Here is a 25,100-nt window from a genome sequence, read left to right as displayed (position 1 = left end):
CCTAAAAGCTGAGATGCTGAAATTACAAGCCTTGCAGCTATACACAAAGGAGGTTAGCTACCTCCTTTACTTCTCAGGGTTTCACAGGGTTTCACATTTTTCTCACTCTTACTGAAAACACTGGATTTTGTGGCCTTGGGACAGACTCCTTCAATAAAAATTGGTATTAATGCAGTGCACAAAACTGAAATCTTTTTACAGTTGAAAGCAGTGAACCCCAAAGATCAATGCTATATTTATAGTGCCTTCATGATAGCTACATAACATTCCTTTCACCTCCTGGGCAAACCCTAATAGTTATGAAAGAGTACAAGTGTAAGTTAGCTCTTTAAAAATTAAGCATGCTCGTAAATCTTCCTCTGAGCTAATCAAAGCAACTTTTTATTCCAGCAGGCTTCCCATTTAAAAAAAAAAAAAAATATCGGCTAACAGGAATAATCAGTGCTTGCTTCATTGTAATATCCTTGAACAGAAATGTAACGATAGAACTGTCTGAAATGTGAAATGCTGACATCTGAAAATTGTTTATGAAAGTGAAAACAAGTATTTTTAAAGTCCCTGTGAAATGAATACCAAAATTCAGTGTCAAAATGCTACAGAATTTGTTTCAATAGTTATGTTATGCTTGTACTTTATATTATGACCTCGCATTAAATAACAATAACAGAATGGCATAATCATTTAACTATCATACCATTTTTTTTTTTAAATCATTTAAACAGGTACTATTTTTTTAAAAAGAAATGACTGATACACTGTATCCTCTTTTCAAGATGAAAGTGTTTCCTTGTTTTGTTGTGATACAACAATTTACTTCTAGTGGGACTCATCTTACATGCCTGCAGCTGACAAAAGTTGTCTACTTTGGGAAAAACCTCCTTGAATGTGACTTTCTTTCTCTATTCACTACAGAGGGAATGTAGACAAAAAACTTAGACTACACAGATGCTGAAAATGCCTTAAATTTTCACAGTTCTCAATACTACCTGCTCTCCTTCTGTAGAGTAGGAATAGTAGTATCATCTTTATAAAGCATTGGAAAATCTGTGTATATTCACAGCATTTTCAAACTGTCAAAGGAAAAGTTTTATGGAAATCTCTTCACTGAAAGAAGGAAGGAGGAGATCTATGTATGCAAAAAATGGCGTCAGGGTAAAGGAGAAAAAGAAAGCAATGGGACTCACGGTCTGTGAAATGAGTGGTTACAGAAATGATCAGAAAGATTTTAAACAGAAAAAGAGTTGACATGCTAAGAAGTTTATATTTATGTAAGACCATTTACAGGTTGTGACCCGATTCTAAACAAATTACATATTCAACAGAATTAATTAAATTCTCGTGTTAATGGCGAGAGCAATGATTTTTTGCCTTTTTTTTCCAAGTATTCCATGACTTTTTATTAATAATTTTCAAAATAGCTGTGCCAGATATCACCTCACCTACAGGATTCTGAAAAATTTCGTCATGGCAGAAACCAAGAAAACTTGAGAATAGCCAGACCTTTGAAGAACTGATCACTGATCAATGGATTTCAGTGCTCCTCTTCTTTGAAACAACAAAAAAAGTCAGCTGCTTTACTTTTCTATTTGAGAAATGATCCAGAAATTCAGAGAAAACATACTATTATATAGGAATGTCAATTGCTCTTATAATTTAAAGCCCATTCTTCTACCAAAAATCCCAAATCAAACAATAAAACCGCATGTCCTGAGTGTTATCATCAGAGAATGTTCCTGTTATCACAGAATCCAAAAAATGGCCTGTTACCAGCTTTGTGTTTTACCTGTGCAGTGGCTTGTACATGCAGAATTTGGCAAAGGTCAAACAACTGCCCAGTAAAGAGATGTTGAATATTGACTGCTGTGTGCCACTTGAAGGCCGTACAGAAAACTTGGGAATATTGATTTTGATGATTTTCTTGATGATGCTGGTTATAAGCTATATGATTACATTACTTTGTAACATTTCATAATCCAGTAGACCCTTTTTCATTACATTTCGCAAAGATTTATTCCAATTCTCTCAGCCTAACATGAGACTTATATTTCAATTAAGTTCCCATATGCTCACGATGATGCGACAGAAAGCATCTATCCGTTCATATGCAGATTGAATCTCTTTTTGCTTGTGAATTATATGTAGTTATTGTATCTTTACAGCAAGGTTTAAAAAAGGAAAGGCAAAGTTATTTATCACACTTCTTCTATACCACCAGCAGCTAGGAGAGAAAGTATACATGAAGACCCAAAGGAAAGAAATAAAATTTATGAACATAGAGGAAAAAAATAACAAGATATGGTTGTCTAATGAGTATAGCTGACTGTCTGAGCATAGATACAGTTGGGGTCAAACATATTTGAAATTAAGTCAAATCCCAAATGTACTTAATCACATTTGAAAGAGATGAGCTACGGGAACAAAAGGACCAGGTCTACATCATCTTCACCTGAATTACATTTCTTAGGACTTCTTTGTTTCATTAAATAACTAGAAAGATTTTGAGCTTTGTTTCTAAAAGAAGGCCTATGACTACAAACCTGTTTTTATTTAGGGCTTTTAGAAGATAGAGTAAATGGTATATAATTGCTTTATCAGTGTTCTCAACATAAGTCATAACTTTAGTGCCATCAAAGATAAAGTTTCGGAAAATCAAGCTTCTCTATAAATAGACATATGAAGGAATGATGGAACAATTATTACTTTTCCATCCTACTCTTTGTATTATGTGAAGATAATTTCTTTTCAGTTTAAATCATTGAGCATTCTGCCCTAATGTGTTGTCTTCCTACAAACAATCATTTCCAAATGAGCTGGAGAACTGGAAACAGTCACAGGAGCGATCCTTCTACTTTATAATCCTTTCCTGAATACTTTAATGAACAATGATGCAATAATTGCTTTTACAGATATTTTTAACTGTTCCAAATAGTACAGACATAAAGCAGGATTAAGGAATTGGAAGTCATAAAAATCTACATCTCTTCTTTCCTTTTTCTCTCAGACTTACTTTGAGGGCACGGCAGATTTCAAAACCACCACTGATGTTTATATCCAATGCTTTAAATAATATAGTAGAGTCAAAATCTCACCACAGAGAATTCAAAATTAGTTTCTTCAGGTTTATAATCGAGTCACAGTTTCACTCTGGGGCATTACTTCTTAAACAAGAGACAGAAGCACTTTTCCTCCACTAAATTTGGTAATTTGAAGTCTGGAAGAGGGGTAAAAGAGAGAGGACCGGGCAGCTTTCTGCAGTGTAACCCTCACTGTCCCCGTTCCCCTACAAGGTGACAGGACTCAGAAAAGCTCAGGGGATGGGATAAAAAATGGTGATCTGGTTCTCCTATGACACATGGAAGTCAGAAATCATGTGGGACTTTTCAGAAGAAACAACAACAGTTGCTGTAAAGGGAAATAGTCAGGTAATTCCACTACCTGAACCTACATTTTGGACACTAGTTAAACTAGCAGTTTACGAGGAATTAAGCATTAGTGGGTGGAGGGACAAGGCACACTGGTAAGGCCAACTTCTATCTCATATGGGCTAGTCTTAAAATTTTCATTGAATTTTTTTTTCTTGTTTTTTTTGTCAAAAAACAAAGTCGAAGTAGAACCGGGGTAATGACACAAAAGAACATCATAAATGTTTTCCATCTCTACTTTTTCTTTGCTGTTCTCAAGGAAAAAGAAAAGAAACCACCACAGTAGTACTATCAGGTCAGGTCACAAGTCCATCTACTCCAGAACCCCATGAGACAGTGTGACCACTAGCCCTTTGCCCACTTTAACACACGGTCTGTTGCACTGAGCAAGAACTGCATGGTCAGATGTGTATTACACTATGTGTTTAAGTCTTCATGCTCTGCTTACAATCCTTTTTATTGTTTTCCATGTCCTAGCTATATTCCATAAAGAGCTGCTGAGCTTTGTTTAGGCACAGCTTTCGATGAAAGACGACTGGCAATGAGATGAGCCAAGATGACAGTCTCCACAAAACCAATCTGAAAATGTATCTTGAAACAATGTTCTGGGATTCTTCTTGTCCTTGGGCAGGATTTTTATGTGCAAGTGGGAGATAATGCAGGCTGAAGAGATCTCTTAAAAGTTTTACTAATTTTCATTAGGCAGGTTCATATGAGTTCTTTGGGCCCCTCAGTGGAGGATTTTAATCATATTGTGCAATGCTAATCTCTGTAATTCCACATTTGGGAGCCCACTTTTCAAAGTGTAAACAATGGACACTGACTTCATAAAGAACATTTTTCCAGAGGGAACACAATGGTAGAGCCATAGAGAAGCATCATAGGTCAAAAACTGAAAAAAAATCTAATTGCACTAGGAGAAATAAACCATTCTCAGTTTCCTTCCCTTGTTCTGTAGAATGTGCATGAATAAAACATATGTGAATAATATTTTGTGAGGGAGAAAACTTTGCTCCTTTCTACTTACAGGTATCAGACGCATCATCTCTAAAGGAAAACTTAAAGAAGAAACTGAATTTCAGCATCTGCAAGAATGGAAGAACAGGTTTCATAAAAACAGGAAACAAGATCAGCGTGAATGAAAATATGGACTCAGAGGGAAGAAAAGTCTAATAAAATATTGTGTTTCTCTACGTCTTAAAATCTGATGCACTGCCAAGTTCCCTAACAGTTTCTGAAACCACAGGTTTTCTCCGGCTCTCCATTTTGAGCATTATTTTGCTTAGCACCTCTGAAATGCTCTCACTCTTCAGAGCTAACATGTCCCTGGGACTTGTTCAACCTGCCCCACCTCTCGGGCTGGGCTGAGCTCGGCTCCTCCAAGCGTGTTGCACAAGGATGGCAGCAAAGGCCACCTGCAGAACCAAACTGAACCGTCCAGATAAAGCCATTCTGGAAAAAACCCCATACCTTTAAAGAAAATAACTTGAACGATTCCTGAGGGTCTCTGAGCTTAATAAATGGCAAGAGCTCTGAGATAATAGTACAGTCATGTTGTAATGCTGTTTATTGGCATTTGCTGTTAACATTATTCATACAGGGATGCTATTGACTTGTAATTCCTTGAAAAGACGATTTTTTATAAAACCTGTGTTACTGAAATCCTTGTGCCTTTTACCATTACGCAGATTGCAGATGACTTCATAGGATCTATTAATGCCTCAAGTGACAGAATGCTACAGCACCTGACTAAATTTAAAGAAGAAAAAGAGAAAAGCAGACCTATAATTACTGTCCCTGCAAAGAGAAAATGCAGGCACTGTGCCAATTCTTGCATTAACTATCCCAAATCTATTAAGATATTTCTTCCACCTCAATTAATTTACATTGCAGTATTGATAATGGCATAACTTTTGCACTCTTGATCTCAGGGTGCAATACCATTAACACTACAATGCTTTAACATAAAAACTTTTATGTATCTTGCAAAAATATGAAATGCATATTTTAGAAAATTTACCAAGCAGCTGAAGCTGGGATAATGCACTTATTATGTTTGCAATGCTCCCACATTCCTTCTAATATATTACACAGAGGGTCGTAAAAGGACCTTAATCTATGAGGCCAGAATATTGCAAGATAATGGATTTTTTGCATTACAATGGATGCAGCAACCTCTCTTAACGTTTTTTTGTATTACCCTACCCACTCTTTGTAGTTTTATGTAAGAACTATTGTACTTTTATTTGCATATTGCTCATCTCTTCCTCCAGTTTGAAACATGAGATACTTCAGCATTTCATAATCTACCCTGTTTATTACTGAATAGTTAGAGGACCTCAGACCGAAGGAAAAATAGTCTGTATTTCAGTGACTGTGTCATGATATGATCTTTGGAAATTTATATATACGTCACAGGAAATTTATAAAATGCAAGATTTCAGGATTATGGCACTGGAGGTATATATATCACAAGAAAGCTGAGGACTGATGAGTTTTCTGATTGAGATTCTTTTTGCTGAAATATAACTTATCAAGGAAATCTATTACAAAAGCCAGGAAAGCATTAGACGTTTTGTAAAAATTTAGGGTTTAGCTATTCAAGACTTCACAAATGCTCAGGCAGCTGTTATGACCCTGAGTTATAACAACTTCAGAGAAGAGATACAATCTAATCCTCATTGGAGTTCCTTTGCATTTAACAAGCATTAGTTCCCTAAGACCTGCCCTCCAGGAGGTTATGCAAGATTGAGTTCGATTCTTTTTCACTTCCACCATTTACAAAATTTCTCAGGGCTCTCTAATCTCAGCATCCCAGAGGATTCCTGATCACTCTCGAAAGCACACAGAGGGCGGAGGAGAGAGGATTGTGGAAAATGCTATTCCTTCTCCCATTTTTTTTCTCTGGGCAGTCAATTAATCAATCAACCTAGTCTTCCACGCAGTCTACCCAGCCTACTCAGTCTTCATGTCTAAATACAAAATGGCTATAGATTGCACATATCTTTTCTATGATACTTTGTTCCCTCAGCATGTTTGCCACAACTTCTTGAATCCCATCAGGCAGATCAGTGAGATCTACTACTACTTTTAATGTAACTGAATTTAAAAAAAAGGTGAATAAAATAACACTAGTCTACGTTTAGAACTAAAAGCTAAAGCACATGCTACAGAAGCTTCATCCATACAAGTATTATTTGTATGTTGTGGGTGATGTCTGTTGTCAGGAATGACAGTGAGGGCTGAAGGAAAGAAGAGACAAAAGTTTAAGAAAATTATATCTTCTGCATATTAGTAGTAGCACGTGTTCCAAGATCCTGCTCCTTTCTTTAAGACGATGGTAAAGGATACTGCTGCCCAGGGACCAGATACGGTCTGCAACTTCACTTTAATGGTTTACAATCAAGAGAAATTTTTTCCAGATTACTATTGCACAGCATTAAGAGGAGTACTAATGTGTCATTCATCAAAAGGATTTTACTGACCCGCTCAGCACTCAACCAGGAAAAGATTTCCTATTTGGGCTTCAAGTGTTCTGAAAGTTTTGACAAATCATGTAAAAGGCACGACCTTAATTCCTTATGACTAATCAAAAGTAAACTTTAATTCTGTATGAGAGCCTCTATTCAGGATTTACTGATTTTTTTTTTTTCCATTTAACACCTTTAGTTAATTCATCTGAACATTTTAGAGAACTGCTTTTTAAAGAACACCTATACACTTACTCCTTTCTCATTGTTCATCATTATACCATTTTGTTACTGTCCCAAGAGTATTCAAACTTCACAGTCTTTTGGAACGTTCATTTTGGAATATCTGCAGTACCCCTTAAACCAGTCAGAGGAGTGTCGGCATAGTAGCAGTCGTAGTAGTAGTGGTGGTAGTAGTATTTAAGGAAACTTTTAAATGTGGCCTAGAATTACAAGGAGAAGCTGATCCCTGGGATAACTCTGCAAATTGCAATAGAACTGCATTACTGTAGAGTTAGGTCGCCACAGATTAAGAAGCGGAAATTATTAAAATGTCATGATCGAAAATGAGGAAGAAATGTTTGCACGGATGTCTTATTTATAAACAGATAAACATGTGTGCTGGCTTCATTACAAATGCAACCTTCACCCAGATATGCTGGTTTTCCTAGAATACAATATTTTCAAACCACAAAGTCAATATCTATGTGGATGTTATCTGGTTGTTCTAACTGTTCGGAGCTCTGGAGTATGAACAAACTTGGTGAAGACCTCCTGCCCCTTCCTTCAGGCTTTCTGTGGTCTTTTCCATTTAGTTTTGCTTTGTTGTTTTGCTCTCTATCCTCAGTGCTTCAAACTCTATAGAAGAGAAATGCCACATATCTCTCAGAGCGGTTTGTACTATCAATAGGATACAGCAGCTCACCTGTTTAACAGCGTAAAGGAGGCGACCGTAGCAGTACACCATGACCACCACAGGGATGACCAAGCAGAATATGAAGAGACAGATGATGTAGGATGTGGACTCGGCTGACTCGGAGGACCAACGTACCGAACAGCTTGTACCTGCACCTTCTACCCCGTAACTGCTCCAACCGATCAGAGGTGGCACGGTCCAGACCAGGGAATAAATCCATGAACCGCTGACTGCCAGCAATGCCTTCCGGTAGTCAGCACTGCGCTTGTTGCACAGGGTGAGAGTGCTGTAGCGTTCATAGGACAGGACAGCCAGAGAGATCAGGGACACAATGCCTGCAATGAACCAAGCAATTTAAATGCTTACTTTCATTATTTTGTGCAGTATCCATTTTAAACCCCAATAAATGAGATGCTTTTCTTGCTATTACATATTTGAGGCAACAGTGAAAACTATTTCCATTATTCTCTATGCTTAAATCCCCACTGGACCTGGTTGCTCTGTCCATCATGTCAAATTTTGTTTAACCCATATTTATCTTTTATTGGAAGATTTTCATACTTGAGAGCTATTCCTTTTCTAGGCAGGTTTTCAGATTTAGCTGTTTTAGTATTACCCAGGGGAAATCCATTTTCTACATGAACTAATAAAATGTTGAAAGATTCCCTTGCTAAGAAATATTCGGTTCTTAACATCCATGAGCATTTTCAAATATTGCATTGAATTTTATACAGGCAGAAGGCTTTATATTCAAGATTGGGAGCCCCAAAATGAAAGAAGCCTTTGCACTTCTGCCACATCAGCTAGATATAGCTTCAGTTATGATCACTTGTATATGGGAACAACAGATAACCCTTGGCATGAGTGTGATGTGGCAGGTTGTAACTTTATTTACATATACATCACATAATCAGTCAAAAAGTGATTTAGGTCAACACTGAGCTCTAGGTGTCGGAGACCAGTTCTACCCTCCAGTGAAAGATTAAAAAATCTGGGTTGTAGGACATTTCCACTCTCTCTTTCAAGGTTCAGGGTCCTGACCCCCTCCACAAATCTTTATGGATTTGCATGGCAGGTTCTTAGCCATGACTCAGTGGGTTGTTTTTTTTTTTGCTATTTCCTATGTTTTTGTTCTCCTTGCAGCTTCCTTAGAGTTCTTGGTGACACAACACTGGATACCACTTCCCAGGATTTATGACAGAAGGAACTTGTTGGAAGAAATTTAATACCATCTTTTCCCATGGGTTACAGGCCCCTCCTTTTGGTCCTGCAAGATAAAAAACCTGAATAGACCTATGTCAGTCCAGCTCTTTCCAGGAATTTTTCTTCTTGATCCTTGCCATTGGTAACAGTAGCATAGAGATCTAGCCTGCCAAAAGTCTCTGGTTTTGAGTGGTACCTACTTCCAGCAAATCTGTTAACAAAAAAGATGATCTTCAGGGGAATCCACAGCTGTAATCCATTTTTTCCCCCCATTTAACTGTCAGCTTCTCGTATAGCTCCTTCACAAGTGTGGGATGGAGGTGAATCAGAGACTCCCCTGGGGATAGCACTAGTCTGTCCCGTATCTGGGCAACCAGCCCCCCCCATACCCACACAGGGCACAGCAAGATACTCTCCCCAGGCACAGCATTTTGCTTCTCTTTCCCCCACAATTCAGTTACTCATTTCCTAGATGGATGCTGACGCAGCTATTCCTGCCATCCTGACAACAATTTGCAGTTACTTTGTGCAGAGCTGGGTATGGCAAAGGAGCCAGGGGGAATGCAAGCACTGCGTGCTGCAATAGGATGCCTCAGGGGAAGAGAAGGCAAAAGGGTGTGAGGAAAAGGCAACTTTTGATGAAGAAAACATCTTTCTTGTTACAAGAGCCTACTAAATTATTTTCTGTCTATTACTGGGAAGTCAGACGCAAAAAGATACACTCACAGCTGTAAAATGACACAGCTGCACTAAATTCAACTGAATTATACAGTTTAAGAGTCTAACTTTAAACCTATTTTAAGGCTAGACTATTTTAGAGGCAGTGAGACTTTTTGATCATCCCTCATCTAATCTGATTTCCCACATAACACAGTTCTTGAAAGCCCTTGGCCGTAAGTCCTGTGTTAAACACATATCTCAATTCAGAAAAAAATAGCAGGTTCTGAATTACAGGCTCAAGAACAAAGAATCTACCACTCTCTTCTCGCTTCCAGCCCACACTTATTTATCTTCACTTTCTTAGCATTGCCTCTTTCCATGCTTTTATCTGCTTGACTAAAGAGCTTCTTGCTATCAAAAACACTTAGCTCATGTAGGTACCTAAGGCAAAAATCCAGATTTTATATTTGAAACTTAGGCCTCAGTAAGGTAGTATAGATCTATTCATGCATTTCGAATTAGACCATCATGGACTCACAGAAAACAATCTTGGGAACAAGAAATCACTCCCCTCCCAGCTGAGGGCTCTCCAGCAAGGTTGTATTATTCTTGCTTTACCTCTGATGGCAACTGAGGGCACAATGTCCCTATTTTGATGAGATGGCAGGTGAGAAGTATTTTTGTTGAGAATATCCTACAGTCTTGTGGGTGCGGTGTTGCCTAGAAAACCCAGATGGAGTATTCAAACTTCCCTAGCTCAGGGCCCTGCTTCCTGGACGGCTGCTTTAGCCGTAGGGCTCTCCGGTCACGTCTGGCTGCCAGCTCTGCTGCTCATCCCTGTGGCTGTGCCACTGCCCAGCAGCTTCTCGTGGTTTATATTGTCACGATTTACAGCGTTCATTTACACTTCTTCACATTTTTGCCTACTGCCTGATGTGAGAAAGATGCTCAGCTTTTCTCACGCTGGTATTTATGATGGACAGCTTTATGGAGTTGATCTGAAGATAACTGGCCATGAACGCAGTATTGCTTGCTCTGAGCCAAAGAAGAGTCCTGTCTTTAACTGGCATAGAACTAATGCTCAGTTATTAAATTAGGACCATGGCAATGTCAGTAAAAAATAAATCAAATATTAGCAATCAGACAAAACCACAAAAGTTTAATTTAAATTATAGCAAAACATTTTTCTTAACTACACAGAAGAAGATTAGAGACTCTTAATTACACACCTTGGCAGGAGCCATTTCATCTTTACTCACCTTTTATTATTGAGTTCCACTGACGTGACACAAACTACATTTTTCTCTGGAGGACAAGAACTGTGATATATGGAATCTCAAACCACGAAAGTTCAGAAAACCATCAATATTTATCTTTTTCTTTTTGTCACAGTAAGACTTTAAGGTCTGTGCTATACCTGAACTACTTAATATCACTGCAATTAACACCACTATGTATTGACTTCTAATGCTTTCAAAACAACAAGGGAAAAAGAGGAAAGCACTGAAGGGGTAGTTCATAAGAGATATTATGCGGCTCATATGCGGCTCATATGGTTAAAATATACTAAACCAGGCTAACTAGAAAAATTACAAATACTTTGAAGGAATGAAACTGGTGCTTTGAAAGACAGAAAATGATGAAATTAAGAGCCATAAAAAAATAAAAATTAAACTTTTTTTCCAACAGTGAGATATATTCAATTGAATTGGCTGTGAGTAATGAAAACACCTATCACCCAGATGAGGAAGAAACAAAACCAACAGAGGCCATGCCAACCCTCTCTCAGTCTACTTATTGTGACCTTGCGCAGCATACACAAAGTCAGAAGATGTGCCCGGACCCTCTACACCCCAACACTGCAGCTCCACCCAACCTTGCTGATGAAGGGCCTTCACCTTAACACGGAAGCCAAGACTGGACAAAACCAATGTAGGATGCACATCAAGAAATAGCCCTATTCCAATATTGTGGTAGATTATCAGTTCCAATGTCTCTATTGTCTAAGAATATCCTCAGCTTTTTAATTTAAAAAAGTAATTTTTTTTTAATCTCACTCCTTTATCAATAGCTGAATCCTGGGAAGATACCACTATCATTTGATCAATTATAGCAGATATACAGGCCTAATTTGTTGGACTGAAACAACATCATTTCATAACAAAGGCAAAACCAGGTTTTGCGTCAGCATTTAGTTTGACGCTCTGCGGAAGTGAAAAACAGGGATCAAGTGTGTAACAGTTAGTGAATGAGCTTCCAGCAAAAAAATTATGATTGCCTTGCCCTTTACATGCCTTTCAATAGCACCCAGTATGATCTTCTTCATAATTTTTCCGGGTACTGAGGTTAGACTAACAGGTCCGTAGTTTCCTCGGACTTCCCTCATGCCCTTCTTGTAACCCGGTTTGGATAAAGCAGAATAAAGTTTCTCATTTTTCATTGTGCCTCCTGTTTTTGTATATCAGAGTTTTCTTAATGTCATATGCACTTAACTGTTGTGACCTTTGCCAGAAATTCTGCAGTTATCTGGTATTCTATTTCACACTCTATCTCTTGCAGTCATAGGAATTAGTGAGAATCTCAGCTTTAAAACAAAAAGCTATTAAATACTTTAGATTTATGGCTGAGGAAAAGACTTGAATGTAATCTCCATAGTCTTAATAACCAGAAAACAAATTTTAAAAATTAATGTAAGTTATAAAAAGAAGAAAATAATTATAATTTTAAAGCTAATCACCATGCTTTATGCCAACATTTCATTCTTATTTTGCAGTAACATTTATGACTGGGTAGACTGCGTATATTAATTTCAAATGAGTAATGTTTTCTAAAATTGCAACAAAATTAAGTTCAGGAATTGCACATCTAAATAGAATTTGCCTCCAACAAATATTTAGGGCCTCAAGCTGGTACCTAGCAAAATAACTCCGCAGGAGTCAATCACAGTGAGAAATGTAATTTGTTCAAAAATTAACCATGGAAGTAAGTGACTCTGAGACAAGCCGGGTCTAAGGCATGAGCCTTTTCTACACAGCAATTAGTTGCAGTGAGTAGAGTGCAAGAAATTAAATTTCAAGTCATAAACCAGGACAGGCATCCATTTAGAGGATTACCATCTGAGACATTATCTATTTTTTTCGTTTTATTTAAAGATCTGTACATTTCTTCCTGGCAGCACAGCACAGCACAGAGTATGACTCTAGGTGAATGTTTTGACTACTAACTTATGTATATTTGCCCTCTTAAAGCTCCTGAAGGTCATTATCCTACATCTTGATTAGAGTCCTGGAGCATCACAGTTGCATGACATAATGTATATCCCGCACTGTATTCTGTTTATCAAGACCAGGGGCAATGAAAAGAAGTCACAGGTAAGCTTAGGCAGACTGAACTTGGAGGAATGCAATAGCACCTTCTTCAACAAAAAGGATTGATTTGATTAATGGATCAAAACTAAATGCAAGCTGTCACAAAAGGCCGAGATGATTTTATCGCACCCAACCTCCATGCAGGTTGATTTTACCCACTCACAGTCATTCTCCCATAGCTTTCACCCCCTCACACTCTCACAACCACAAGCACAAAGGTCTGTGTTCAAGAGGTCTGTCCAGGATCTCTTTTGTGCAACAGGGAGAACAAGGGATTCCGGCTATCAATTCGTCAAACCTCTTGCTTATGGGTACCTCCCTGGCAACAAATTGGGTTTTGGATAGAGCTTTCATACACTTTTCAACACACTGTTGTTATGAAGTGGTCCACTGCTTACAAATCCTGCCCACATGAACCTTGGTATGTCTCAGGCAAAGCTGCTGCTCCCTGTTTGCATTTCCTCGTGTGGAAAGTACATCTGCCTGGAACGTGCTCCCCTGCATGAGCACCGTCTTTCGCGGTGAGCTACCAGGGAAAGAAGTGGCAGCTGTGATGTGCTGTACCCTTGATGCCATGCTCCTCTCGGTGGGGTGCAGGGTCCTCCGCCAACGAGCTGTTGTCCTCTGCTTTTATCAGCTGGGAACAGTTTTCTTCGTTACCTGCACCTTCCAACTCTTCTTCTGCAGTTTCTTCTGGCGTTTACCCCCGTTTCCCTTTGCACGTCAGCCGTACCAACCTCAGTAACTCCATGGCAAGTCCCTACACTTCGTGACGCCACTGCAGCCCGCGGCCAGGCCAAACCCAGCTGCTGAGACCGAGCCGGGGCAAGACCTGGCTGCAAGGCTGGTGCAAGGCAGGGAACCAGAGTCTGCCTGGTCGTGCTGCTGCTGAGACGCAAGGCGTGATGGAGCCAGCTGAGCACCCCAGGCGAGCATCAAACCATCTGCCAGCCATGTACAAAACGCAGGGGGGCAATCAAAGGGATAGTAAGTGCTGAGGTTCCCACGTACCATCTACAAACCCTGTGCTAACCCCAGAGGAACCTGCCAGCAGCAGAGGTTAACCAACAGCATCTCTGGCCACCACTGCTCAAAAGTGTTGCTGAAGGAAGAGAAAATGGTGATGCTCTAAATATTTACAAGACTCCATACATACATACATGTGTATATAATACCTCTTACTATGAGGCAGCTTTAACATAATATCCTAAGGAGATCACACACCTGGAAGTGGAAAAGGAGCATGAACTGGCAGCTGGCAGGCTAGGACTCACTGAAAGCCATCCCTTGCACCCCTCCTGTTGAAGCCAGGCCACCATGCAGGGGTGAACAGTGAACTCAGAGAGACAGCAAGCACGGAAGAGGACAGTGCGGTAAGGACATCTGCAGGGAAGGAAGAAGCGTGCTCTGGTCTCCTAGAAATGCTGTGTTGGTAAATACCTAACGCCAGCAGCAGGCAGGTTTCTCAGCAATGATTAAGTGTCGTACGTAACACAGCTGCGTTCCCTTCCCTCTAGTCCTCTAGGTTTCAGCTGATGTATCTGCCGCTCCATTAGCGGGAGAATATGCTAAAATGCTCTGTGGAACTCTGAGATGGAGATAAGCAAGATGTAAAAGGAGAAAAAGGGTTTTGTGACTAAATGCACCCCAAGTTGGGAATATTGGGGAATCCTGAGGTATTCTTCTGCTTTTTTCTGGCTGACGTCTTTCATTGTGCTTGCCCAAGGACTTAGAAGTAAACATAGAACAGCAGCAGTACGAAATAACCCTCTTCAAATGGAGGCTCTTACTACCTCAATTTTAAGGTTTCAAGTTTAATTCCAAGTTGTGCTACCGAATGGTATTACATAAATATGTTATTGAGTTATACAAAACTAGTTTGATCAGTGACTCAGTGCTGTTTTCAAGGGAAATAACTTTCCTGAATTTAAATGAGAGCATTTCTATTAGTTCTCTACAGAAATAAAACACTTCACACATGAAAATGAAACATAAACAATTTAAGCAACTTAAAAGACGACCTTTCCAACATATTTGCACTTCTATATCTCATTAGACGCCTTTCTGAAAACATATCCTAGTATCATCCCTCAGGGACTGTGCATGAAACACAATTTGAAAGTCTAGTATTCACAAGAGAGGTTTGGAAGCAGCAAGAGGAAAAAAGCAACAAGCTCTCTTTCTAAAGATAGCTTAATCTTCAGGCAAAATTTTGTCAGCTCTGGGCCAAAGTACCTTACCTAACACCTGCCACAGCATCGGAGACTTTAGGAGAGTGCACATGGAGCAATCCATTCTATCATCAGCTTTGATTCCATTTTTTATGTACTAGCTAACGTTAATAGTAATAAGGAAAACTACTGGGCTCCGCTTACCTTAAGGTCAAAGCATTTCTTCCACAAAAATACAGTAATTTTCACCACAGCAGTTGCTGCCATCAGAGGCTTCCTTGCAGGTGAGGAGGTAAGAATATTATAATGATAAAAGCAGAAACTTTCAAAAGCTGACTGACTGGGCAGAAGAGGGGGAGCATTTCTATGATTTGTTGACCTGATCATTGACCTCAGAGCATATGCACTTTCACAAAAAATCAGAAACTATTGAGGCACAGCATCATGGGGGAAGAAAGAACAGAACTTGTTAATTGTTTTAAAAAAAAAAAAGTATTCTGTTTTGCTTTCTAGCTCCGAGTCTTATAACACACCCTTCCCTCCTACGGTCAAGATAGGGAAAAAAACCTATCTCATATACAGTCTCCAGTGAGATTCTGCAGGTTACATCTCCTCTTCTTGTGTGATACCGGAATTGCCACAAGTGGCAATGAGAATGCTGATCAGCCTGCAAAATCTGGGATAGGCAGCCCAGAATGAAACAAACTCAGCTAAACTAACAGAACACAGTTAAGCTAGTTAAGTTAGTTAACAATTCCCACAGCCACTGGGGCTAGTGGGAAAGTAGCATCAAATGAGAAAATCTGAAAGAGAAAAAAGTAAGAAACTGCGAATATGGAATTTCACAAAATTATTTTTATCAAGGTTTTTGTTTTGTTTTGTGTTTTCTCTCATTTTTTGAGAAGAGAAGCACAAATGAATATTCAGGAGGGATACAAATAGGTCTGGAGAGTGGCAGACACATGTGGCTGCTGTTCCTTCCTCGCTAGCCCCCAGAATATTATCCACTTTTTCCTTTTCCCTCCCAAACAAAAAGAAAGATACGTATTTTAGGGCCAAAATCCAGCTGCCAACAGATTTTGGCAGAAGACCCCCAACATTTCCAGAGTGAAAAAGAAAGTCCGCTAAACCTAGAAGACTTTACAGAGTTAAGATGAATAGACTCAAAGTGAGCACCGGCCTTGGTGGACAACCAACCAGTACTAGCCTGACTTGCTTGAACTTTACAGCTCAGTAGCTACACTTCAGATTGTAACCAAATCACAATAAATCATTTTATGATACAGCAAAATCACAATGTGAATATAACAACTCCTGATAAGTTCAATGCTAATATAAATGATACGAACTGCAGAGGAATGCATGGATGCCTCAATAACTGGCAGAAGCAGCTGAGAATGGAATGTGCTGAGAATGGAATGTGTATTGCTTTGTGCAATACAAACCATTGGCTGTATTTGGATATGCCTGTTAAATATCTGTGTTACAAAATAGAACAAACGGTCAAAGCAATCAAATATTCTTGCATTTGGTGACTCCTATTCTAGTAGAACGCTCCCACGTGTTAGTGATCAGATCACCATTTCCTTTTGATTTTTAAGGCATTAAAAGCATTTCTACTGATTTGAAAATTAGAAAATATTTTCCACAATCATTTGTTACACATTAGCAGTTACAACCAGTTTTTAAATGCTGGCAGTCTAGGCTTTCAAAATACAGGCTACTTCAAATATCAATAATTCACTTTGAATAGAAGTAAATTGCTATTTATATAATGCTTGTAATTATTTGTTTTCTTTTGCTTAGATGACTCATAGTTGTGAGTCCATTAGAGCAGACAATCATTCCTTTCCCTAAAGAATTCTCTTCCTGGGAGTCACAGTTTAACTCTGCGCTTGAAAGAAATCACTGCAAAATCACTGTTGCAGCCGAGCCTGCTAGGACAAATCTGACAGCAAACATTAGTGGTCCCGTTCCGTAAATCTTTTCTGATCTTTTCTCAGCAGTCATTTTTCTGTTTCATCCTTTGTACGACATACCCTTCCTTTTGTGTTTGGTGTTATCGTCAAGACAGACAGTATGCGTTACTCCTAATAGTAAAGAATTATCTTTTTTTTTTTTTCTCTCCCCTTGCTGAATTTTTAAACATGTATACGTTGTGCTTTAAGGGTGATCTTAACTCTTAGTTGTATCTTGTGACTTAATGTGCATCACTGAGTAGTACTATGCTTTTCTGCTATGTTATTAATATGCCTATCCATCAACCAACCAACCAACCAAAAACTACTCCTAGTGGCATAAATATAGCAAAGAATTCCCTTTTGCATCTCAATGATACCAGCACAGTATAAAAAAAACCCCGAATATTAATTTCAGTCTCACTTTCCATATGTTATGCAGGATCGCTTTGCATTCTGGAAAGCAGGCTAGCACTTGCAAATTCAGCCTCCTAAATTGGCTGCCTCCGTATCAGTGTATTTATCCAGCCGCTTTAGGGAGTCAGAATAAGAAATGTCAGCACTAGATGGAGCTCCTGTACAGCAACATCTCAGGAGAAGTCTTTGGGGCTTCTGTGCCTGTGGAAAGCAGGGATGGATGTACAGTGCTGGAGCAGCAGGAGGATGCTCTCAGGGTGGTCAGGTTCACTGCAGCATCCCCAGGTCCACGCCCACGCTGTCCTGCAGGACCCCATCTCCCGCCAGGACTGCTCCTTCGCTTTCCAAACGGGGGGAGGTCCCCGGGACCTTCCTTCATGCTGAGCATCTGCACACATCATGTACCACGTAGCATGTAGTCTCAGGGGTTTTCTGCAGATGTGATATAGCACCAAGTAAGCTAGGAGGTGAGATTACAATGTATCATCATCTGCCAGCCAGGGAGCTGAACTGCCACCAGAGCACACCTAGCTAACCTCCCTCCTATGAGCCTTTGCTTTTTCACTGGCTGCAACTGCTCATTTTTAATAATAAAGGTATATTTCTAGAGATTGTAAAATGATTCTATAATCTGCTTTTTTTGGCAGTTATCATTCCTAGAGATGAAACACACTACAAATATTTAGTCTTCTGAGTCAAGTTTCTGTCATAAGGTCTAGAGGTCAAATTGTTTTTTATAATAACTAGCTATTAACAGGTTAATAACTAGGCATATCTGATAATATAAATGCAGTTTCAAAATATGTAGACCAGTCTTTACACTGCCCTTGGGCCAAGAGTTTCTTGTGCAGTTTTACAACCCAGCAACCTCACATGCTGTAAAGGTTGGATGAAAGACTGGAGAAGGCTGCTCCTATCTCTATCCAAGATGACTTTGCTGGCTAAAGGATATGCAGTGAGGAGAAGTGGTATTCTCCATTCCTTAACCCCTCAGAAGGGCCTCAGAAGAGGAGATCTTTTGCTACATCCATTGACAAATGGTTTGTAACAGATACAGACAGAAATCCTTTGCAGTACATTTCATCCAACTGACAAGTCTCATTGGCAACACTGGAAATTGCGCTAGAGAATATAGTAGTGGCTGTATAAGGAGGTATAACATATTGGGACAAGCCAGCATGGCTACCATGGAGGGAGCCATCCCTCACTAATTCATTAGAGGTCCTTGGCAGGGCTATGCAGACAGGGGTGATACATTCGATAAAGCCTACTTGGATTTCCAAACAGCTTTGACTCGCCCAAAGGCTCTTAAGGATAGTAAGCTGCCTTGCAATAACAGAGATCTTCACATGGATAAATAATTGATTAGAGGCAGGAAATAAAGAACAGGAGAAAATAATTAGTTTTCTCAGTGGAAACTGTGGCCAGCAAAGTCCCCTATGGTTCTGTTCTAGGCCCTGGGTTATTCATCACATTAATAAATGATCTGGAAAAGATGGTAAAGAGTGAAGTCTGCTGATTATACTATGCTGAATAACTCAAAATCAACAAAAGCTGACTGTGGAGTACTGCAGAACAACCACATGAAACTGAGTCACTGAGCAGATGAAATGCAATACTGATGTAAACTGCCATATGTGGAGAAAAACAGTCCTAGCTTTAAATACAGCGATTGTTTCTGACTGACTTACTGCTCTGCAAAGAGAGTTATGAGAGATAGCTTTATGCAAACCACTAAGCAGCAATGCTCAGCAGCATTTAGAAAAGCAAACATCAGGGCTTATTAAAAAAGGAAAACAGAGAAAAGAAGAGTAAATGTAAAAAGGTGGATGGGGGAAGATTATTTAGTGTTTCTCATAATACAAGAACTGTGTTTTCAAATGAAATCATCAGGTTGCAGACTCAGAATTAACAAACAGGAGAAGGTACTTTTCTTTGCATGGTACATAGTTAATAAGTGGAATTCCTTGACATACTATATCGTGCATACCAAAATTTTGCAGGGTTCCCAAGAGCAAGCAGCCTGGGAGATAAATCCAGGAAGACCTATTAGACTCAAAAGTACTACTTCAGGGATGAAGTCCCTACACCACAAATCACTGCTGCTGGGACTACGTACTGGAAAAATATCACCGGATGCTGAAAGTTATCCTAACTTTAAGTTTAGTATTCCAGAAGCATAGCTGGGCAACGTATTTTTGAATGGCAAACACTTAGTATGTATATACACAACACTTTGCAAAGCGCAACTATTATTTAGTTATTGAAATGATAAGAAGAAACAATTACAGCACAGTAAGAGGCCATTACCTGCTTGTATCACTATTAATATTTCTTTCCCAAAGGTCCGAGTGCCCCCAACCCCAGAAAAGGTATTAACGCTTGTAGAACTCCTACTCATTCTCATCCTCAAATTCCTTGTTAAACACCCCTTGATGCACTGACCAATACAGAAAAACTGTTATATGGAGCAAACCAGATGGTGGTATGTCTACTGCTTTTATCACAAAGAATATTAAGCTATTGCTTTGTCTTGCCTCATAACCTGCTTTCTACCCATTCGAAAAAGCCCATTTAAATCCTGACTGGCATATTTATCTGGCAGCCTTTCATCCTACTGCTCTGATGCGGTCTTTGCCTCTCACAGGGATAGTAAACAGAAATACACTTTCAGTTTTAAGAAGTACACACAGTAAAAGCAATCCTCGACATCCTCACGCAGCCACTGCTGGACCTTGGCCCTCTTGCGCTGCCACACGCTTTTTCTCTGAAAACTGAACAGACAAAAAACAGAGCAAAATTCGGCAGGTTGGATAAATTAAGGCAAACTGCTGGGATTTGTTACAAAGACTTGCATGGAGAAGAGCTGCTTTGTGCGCCATAGCCAGTCTACAGAACATATACATAACACACCCCCACATACCATGTAGATACTCCACCCTTTCATTAAGAGGCAGAATTTGTAGCTCCTCATCCCTACAATACCACTTCCTACCCTAGAACTCTTTCCAATTAACTCCTGCTGAACTCACACCAAGGCAGACGGCTCAGCCGCAGGGATGGCCATCAGCCTCCCGCGCAGTGCTCGCGCTGCCGCCGGAGGCGGAGGGGAAGGCAGCGCTCCCCGAGATCCCCGCTCCAGGATACTCTGCCTTGTGCTGCCTGCTGCGCAGTGCGCTACAGCTTGCATAATTTCATTCGGGTGATTAAACGTGTCAGTGTAAAGAGGTCCCCCGGTAACTTCATAAACAGCCTGAACGCAGAACAGAAATTACCCGCAAACCGTAAATTTGGCAAACAATAATGCTTCAGTGTGCATAGGCATGTAAGAGTTAAGTCTAATGCAGACCCAACCGTATTCAACTGTTGTGTGTTCTAAAATTGTGATACAGACAAGTTAAAGGGGATTATCTATGTTTTTGTAAAATTCATACCATTTCTTAGGTCAAAGCAAATCTTGCCAGATGTTACTGTGCTATTTCAGTACTTTCTCAGAGTTCTGTCCTAGACTCTGACAACACTTAGATATCAAGCAATAAAACACCACATATGTGAATTAACTAATGGTTTTGAATCTTAGAAATTGTTAGAGCCCTAACCTAAGCAAAGTTTCACATTGCTGTTTTTAAAGATGATCAAACTATTCCTCATGAAAAATTTTCAAAATCGACTCTGCTTTTTTCTACCCTTTTTTTCTGATAGTTATTTGGTCCTGAACAAATTTCTATTGTTATAAATCTCTACAAAAATAATTCAGCATAAAACAGTTTCCATCTATTGGCTCATCTGAAGCCTGTTCACTTTGATCCCTTCTTCCCATAGTTACCTACTATTTCTGCTCTGGATTGCAGTAGTGAAACCAATAGAAACAATAGAACAACAGAAAAAGAAAAGAAACAGAATAGAAAATACAATTGAAAAACAACACTAGAAAATTAGCACATAGCGAACGTCTGCCTGTAATAAAACACTGCGAAATGTATGTAAAGATTTACAGCTTACCCCAGTGAGTCACTAGCCTTCTGCATTGTGGCTGCTATGCTTTCGTAAGAAACAGTAAAAGCTTGCATCTGGCCATGGAATGAGACTGTACTTCTGACATACTGGCATCTGTCTGTGAAATGGGGTTAAGAAACCACAACCAGGAGAAGTAAAGGAAATTTGCCACATTTTGGGAAGAGTTGTTGGCTGAAACTGCCCACAGCAATTGAGCCTGATGCTGATAGCTGGCATGAGAAACCTTCAGCCAAAGGACATGAAGTCTGGCACTGTTATAACACGGCAGTTTTAAAGATGGTGCCCAGGTGATCCTGATTAGAGGCATTACCGTCTGGACCACCGAGAGGTGAGAGGGGAGTCGGGCACCCCCAGGGAACCTGAGGCTTCCCCCTTGTACAGGGCGAACGCTCGCTCATCCGCGCTGGGCCAGCACGGCACGGGGACAGGGAGGAGTAACTAGGTCCCAAACCACTCAAGAGTCAAAGCACAGGGACGCTTCACAGAAAAGTAACGGTGGGACATCAGGGGGATGAAGCGGCTACCTGAAGTGGTGCTCCCTTGCACCTGCTGTCGGCAGGTATCAAATGTTCATCCTGCCTCTATCCGTTGTGGGAACAGAGAAAAAAAAACACAAAAAACTGGTGATTAAATGTGAAGTGTTGGCCACGGCTGAGAAAAAGGGGAAAAAATGAAACTGATAGTTATTACCTATTATTGTGTCATTATTTGGAACTATGCCAATGGTCCCTTTTATCACTGAAAAGCCTGTAAGTATTCATTTGCTTACTAGACTGGAAAATGTAGCATTCTGCTTAAATGCTTCCTAAAAAGAAATGGACATAGAAAATGAATGTCATCAGTTAAGAAAAAGCCACTAGATATATAACTTGGATTTAAATAGCCAGAGATAATATCCTTTCTCTGGTATACTTCAGGGACTACAAGGGAAGCTTAAAAGTTTTCCAAAAAATTACTGAATTCTGTTCAGGTGTGTCAGCACACAGATGGTGTGTGTTACTAGAGTTACTAGAGATTATTAAACACATAGTTAAATAGAACATGATTTAATAGCCTTTCACAAGCAAAGTCCATTGCTCTCCAATATACTTTTTTGGATTGAATATTGCTTATTTACCGGGCTCTAGTTTATTTCATTTTACCCACTGAGGGACCAGAAAGCCAGCTACATTTTAATAACATATTTCTTCATATGTGAGTAGCTACCGGCACAGCTGGTTTCTGCTTTTTCCTAAAGTAATAGAAAACCGACATCCGGCAGAGTGTTGCCTGGGTTAATGCCATGACCCAGGATTAGGGAAAAGGGCCTGCAAATGCAAATGATTAAACTTAAGTCTGACAGAAATGCTGTCCCATCATCTCGAACACAGCTTACAGCCATGACCTTCTAGACTCAATTCACCGTCAGAATAATTTTGCATGAAATCCGATGTGGTCTTTGCCTTTAAGCTCCTATTCCAGGTCTCTATGTAAAGTGATGTTTGTGTACTTCCTTGCATAAAGTCCTTAGCGTTCTGCAACACGTGGCCATGATGTAGAGAGATGTCCCAGAACCAAAAGTATGCAGCTGAACTGCAAGCATGGCTGCTCAATAAGGAAGCATCAAACATTGGCAGAAATTTGTAGTCATTTGCACAGACTTTGGGCATGGGCAGAACATTTTTTTACATGGACAGCTGACAACTATGCACAAAAAATGCCAAAGAAATGATCGATTTCCTTACAGAATTCTTCTGTCCCTCTTTCCAGGGACATGTACACAAGCTGCTGTCCACCTTTCACTGTTGGTATCTCTGCATGGTTTTTGCTGTTTTCTTTTGGTCAGGCATTAGGAAAATAGACTTTAGGTTATCATACAACAAAACACAGCAGAAAACGTTAAGGATGGCAGCCAAGGGAAAATATGGTGACCCAACCTACACGTGGCTGCTGGTGCATGCTGAGGGCACCCGGGGATCAGCGACCTGTTCAGAGCATGCTCCAGCCCCTGTTTGAGCCATGTGCTTGAATTTCCACTGTGCTGAAAGCTGGAGGGGTGAGGAGGAGGGAAGTGGGGGGGTTCTGGACCCCACAGTCCCATTGCAGTATGGCGTGGAGACTGAGCTGGGGCTGCCCAGACCAGGGCAGGGAGAAACAACCACGCCTGGTAACGCAGACACCGACTGCACACCACAGGATCCGACGTAACACTCTTAGCATCAACACCCATGGTCTGCAACGACTTAAAAACAGGGGCAAATGGAATGGCACCTTAGGCCGTAATGAAGGCAAAACCTTTCTATTCCTAAATCAGTGTTAAACCACCTACCGGAATGAGGTCTCTGATTTCAGAAATAATGTTCAAAGCACCACATCAGGCCTTCCGTCTCCACTTTCTCTGCACGATATGATTCATTCTTTATCAAGTTTTCCAAAACTTTTGCCCAAGCTGACTCCCTGTTTCAAGCACTTAAATTGCAAACAAAAGCCCAATACTTGCACTCTACAAATTATCTGTAGGGAGAGCAGACAGCATTTTCCCTACATGATGAATGTGGGTTCTCAAGCTCTGAGAGAGGAATTGGGCACCTCTTCATGGAAACACAACAGATGTCTTCCAAATACTTGCTCTTGAACAACTATGCCAAGTGATTTCAACACTGTAGTGTTTAATGCCTATAGGAATTAGAAATAAACTAAGAAATAAACCCAACATCCAGGAAGAGGACACTGAAGTGGGGAAGGAATTATAAGCAAAAGTAAGAAAATGACAGAAAGACAAAAGGAGCAATAAGCACCCTCTTTGTGAGGGTCATCTCATGACTCCAGAGAGGTACAGAGCAAATATCTGCCCCTGACCTTGGGGTCCTTTCCTAGCCAGTGGACATAAAGGGGCACTTGTAGGGCACAGCTCACATCACCCTGAAGAGAACATCTCAAATACGTCAGACAATTTGCATGCTGGCAGTACAAATTTGTTTTTCTATTGATTATAAAAGAAGCCTGGGGGATTGGAAAATGTCTGGTTTTAATCAGATGATTCCCATCTGTCTCTAAGGGGTTCAGCATTTCATTTTCCCATGTAAATATGGCCCTCAGAAGTGTATTTAATAATATACCACTACCTCATTGATTAATTATTTAAATAAAAAGAATAGCAGGCTAACTTCAGTTTCCCTAGAGAGGGGATGCAAAAGAGGAATTCAGATTATATATCTCCTGATTAAGTACTTCTGTGTTTCCGTTTACTACACAATCTAATGCATATCAGCTGCTTGAAATTAAGCGGAAAAATTCAGGACAAACCATCGGTTGTAACGCTGTATTAAAATAAGCAAAGCCCTCTAGGCAATGACATTTCTCCTTTTTTAGACAAAGGAACTGTAAGCACTTTTGACCTATTCCCGTTAGTCAGACCCCTTTTTTTCCCCCCTCTCTTTGAACCAGCAGAGTATTTTTGATACGAACAACTACCTAGGAAAGCTTGCATGGGTCATGTCGACTGCAGGCATAACAGAA

The 25,100-nt window shown here is 40.0% G+C and overlaps 1 protein-coding gene across 1 annotated transcript in view; it reads right to left on the bottom strand.

Moving 5' to 3' along the window:
• The window catches only part of LOC142075952 (pinopsin-like), an 84,762-nt gene that overhangs the window by 53,487 nt on the left and 6,175 nt on the right, over nucleotides 1–25,100 (bottom strand). Inside the window, exon 2 of the mRNA XM_075138187.1 lies at nucleotides 7,818–8,143. Within this exon, the coding sequence (XP_074994288.1) occupies nucleotides 7,818–8,143 (326 nt within the window). The remainder of the gene's footprint in view (nucleotides 1–7,817; nucleotides 8,144–25,100) is intronic.

The sequence above is a fragment of the Calonectris borealis genome, chromosome 1 (genome assembly GCF_964195595.1).
Source record: "Calonectris borealis chromosome 1, bCalBor7.hap1.2, whole genome shotgun sequence".
NCBI lineage: Eukaryota > Metazoa > Chordata > Aves > Procellariiformes > Procellariidae > Calonectris > Calonectris borealis.
The sequence above is the reverse complement of the archived record's forward strand: the minus strand, read 5'-3'. Positions and strand labels throughout refer to the sequence as shown.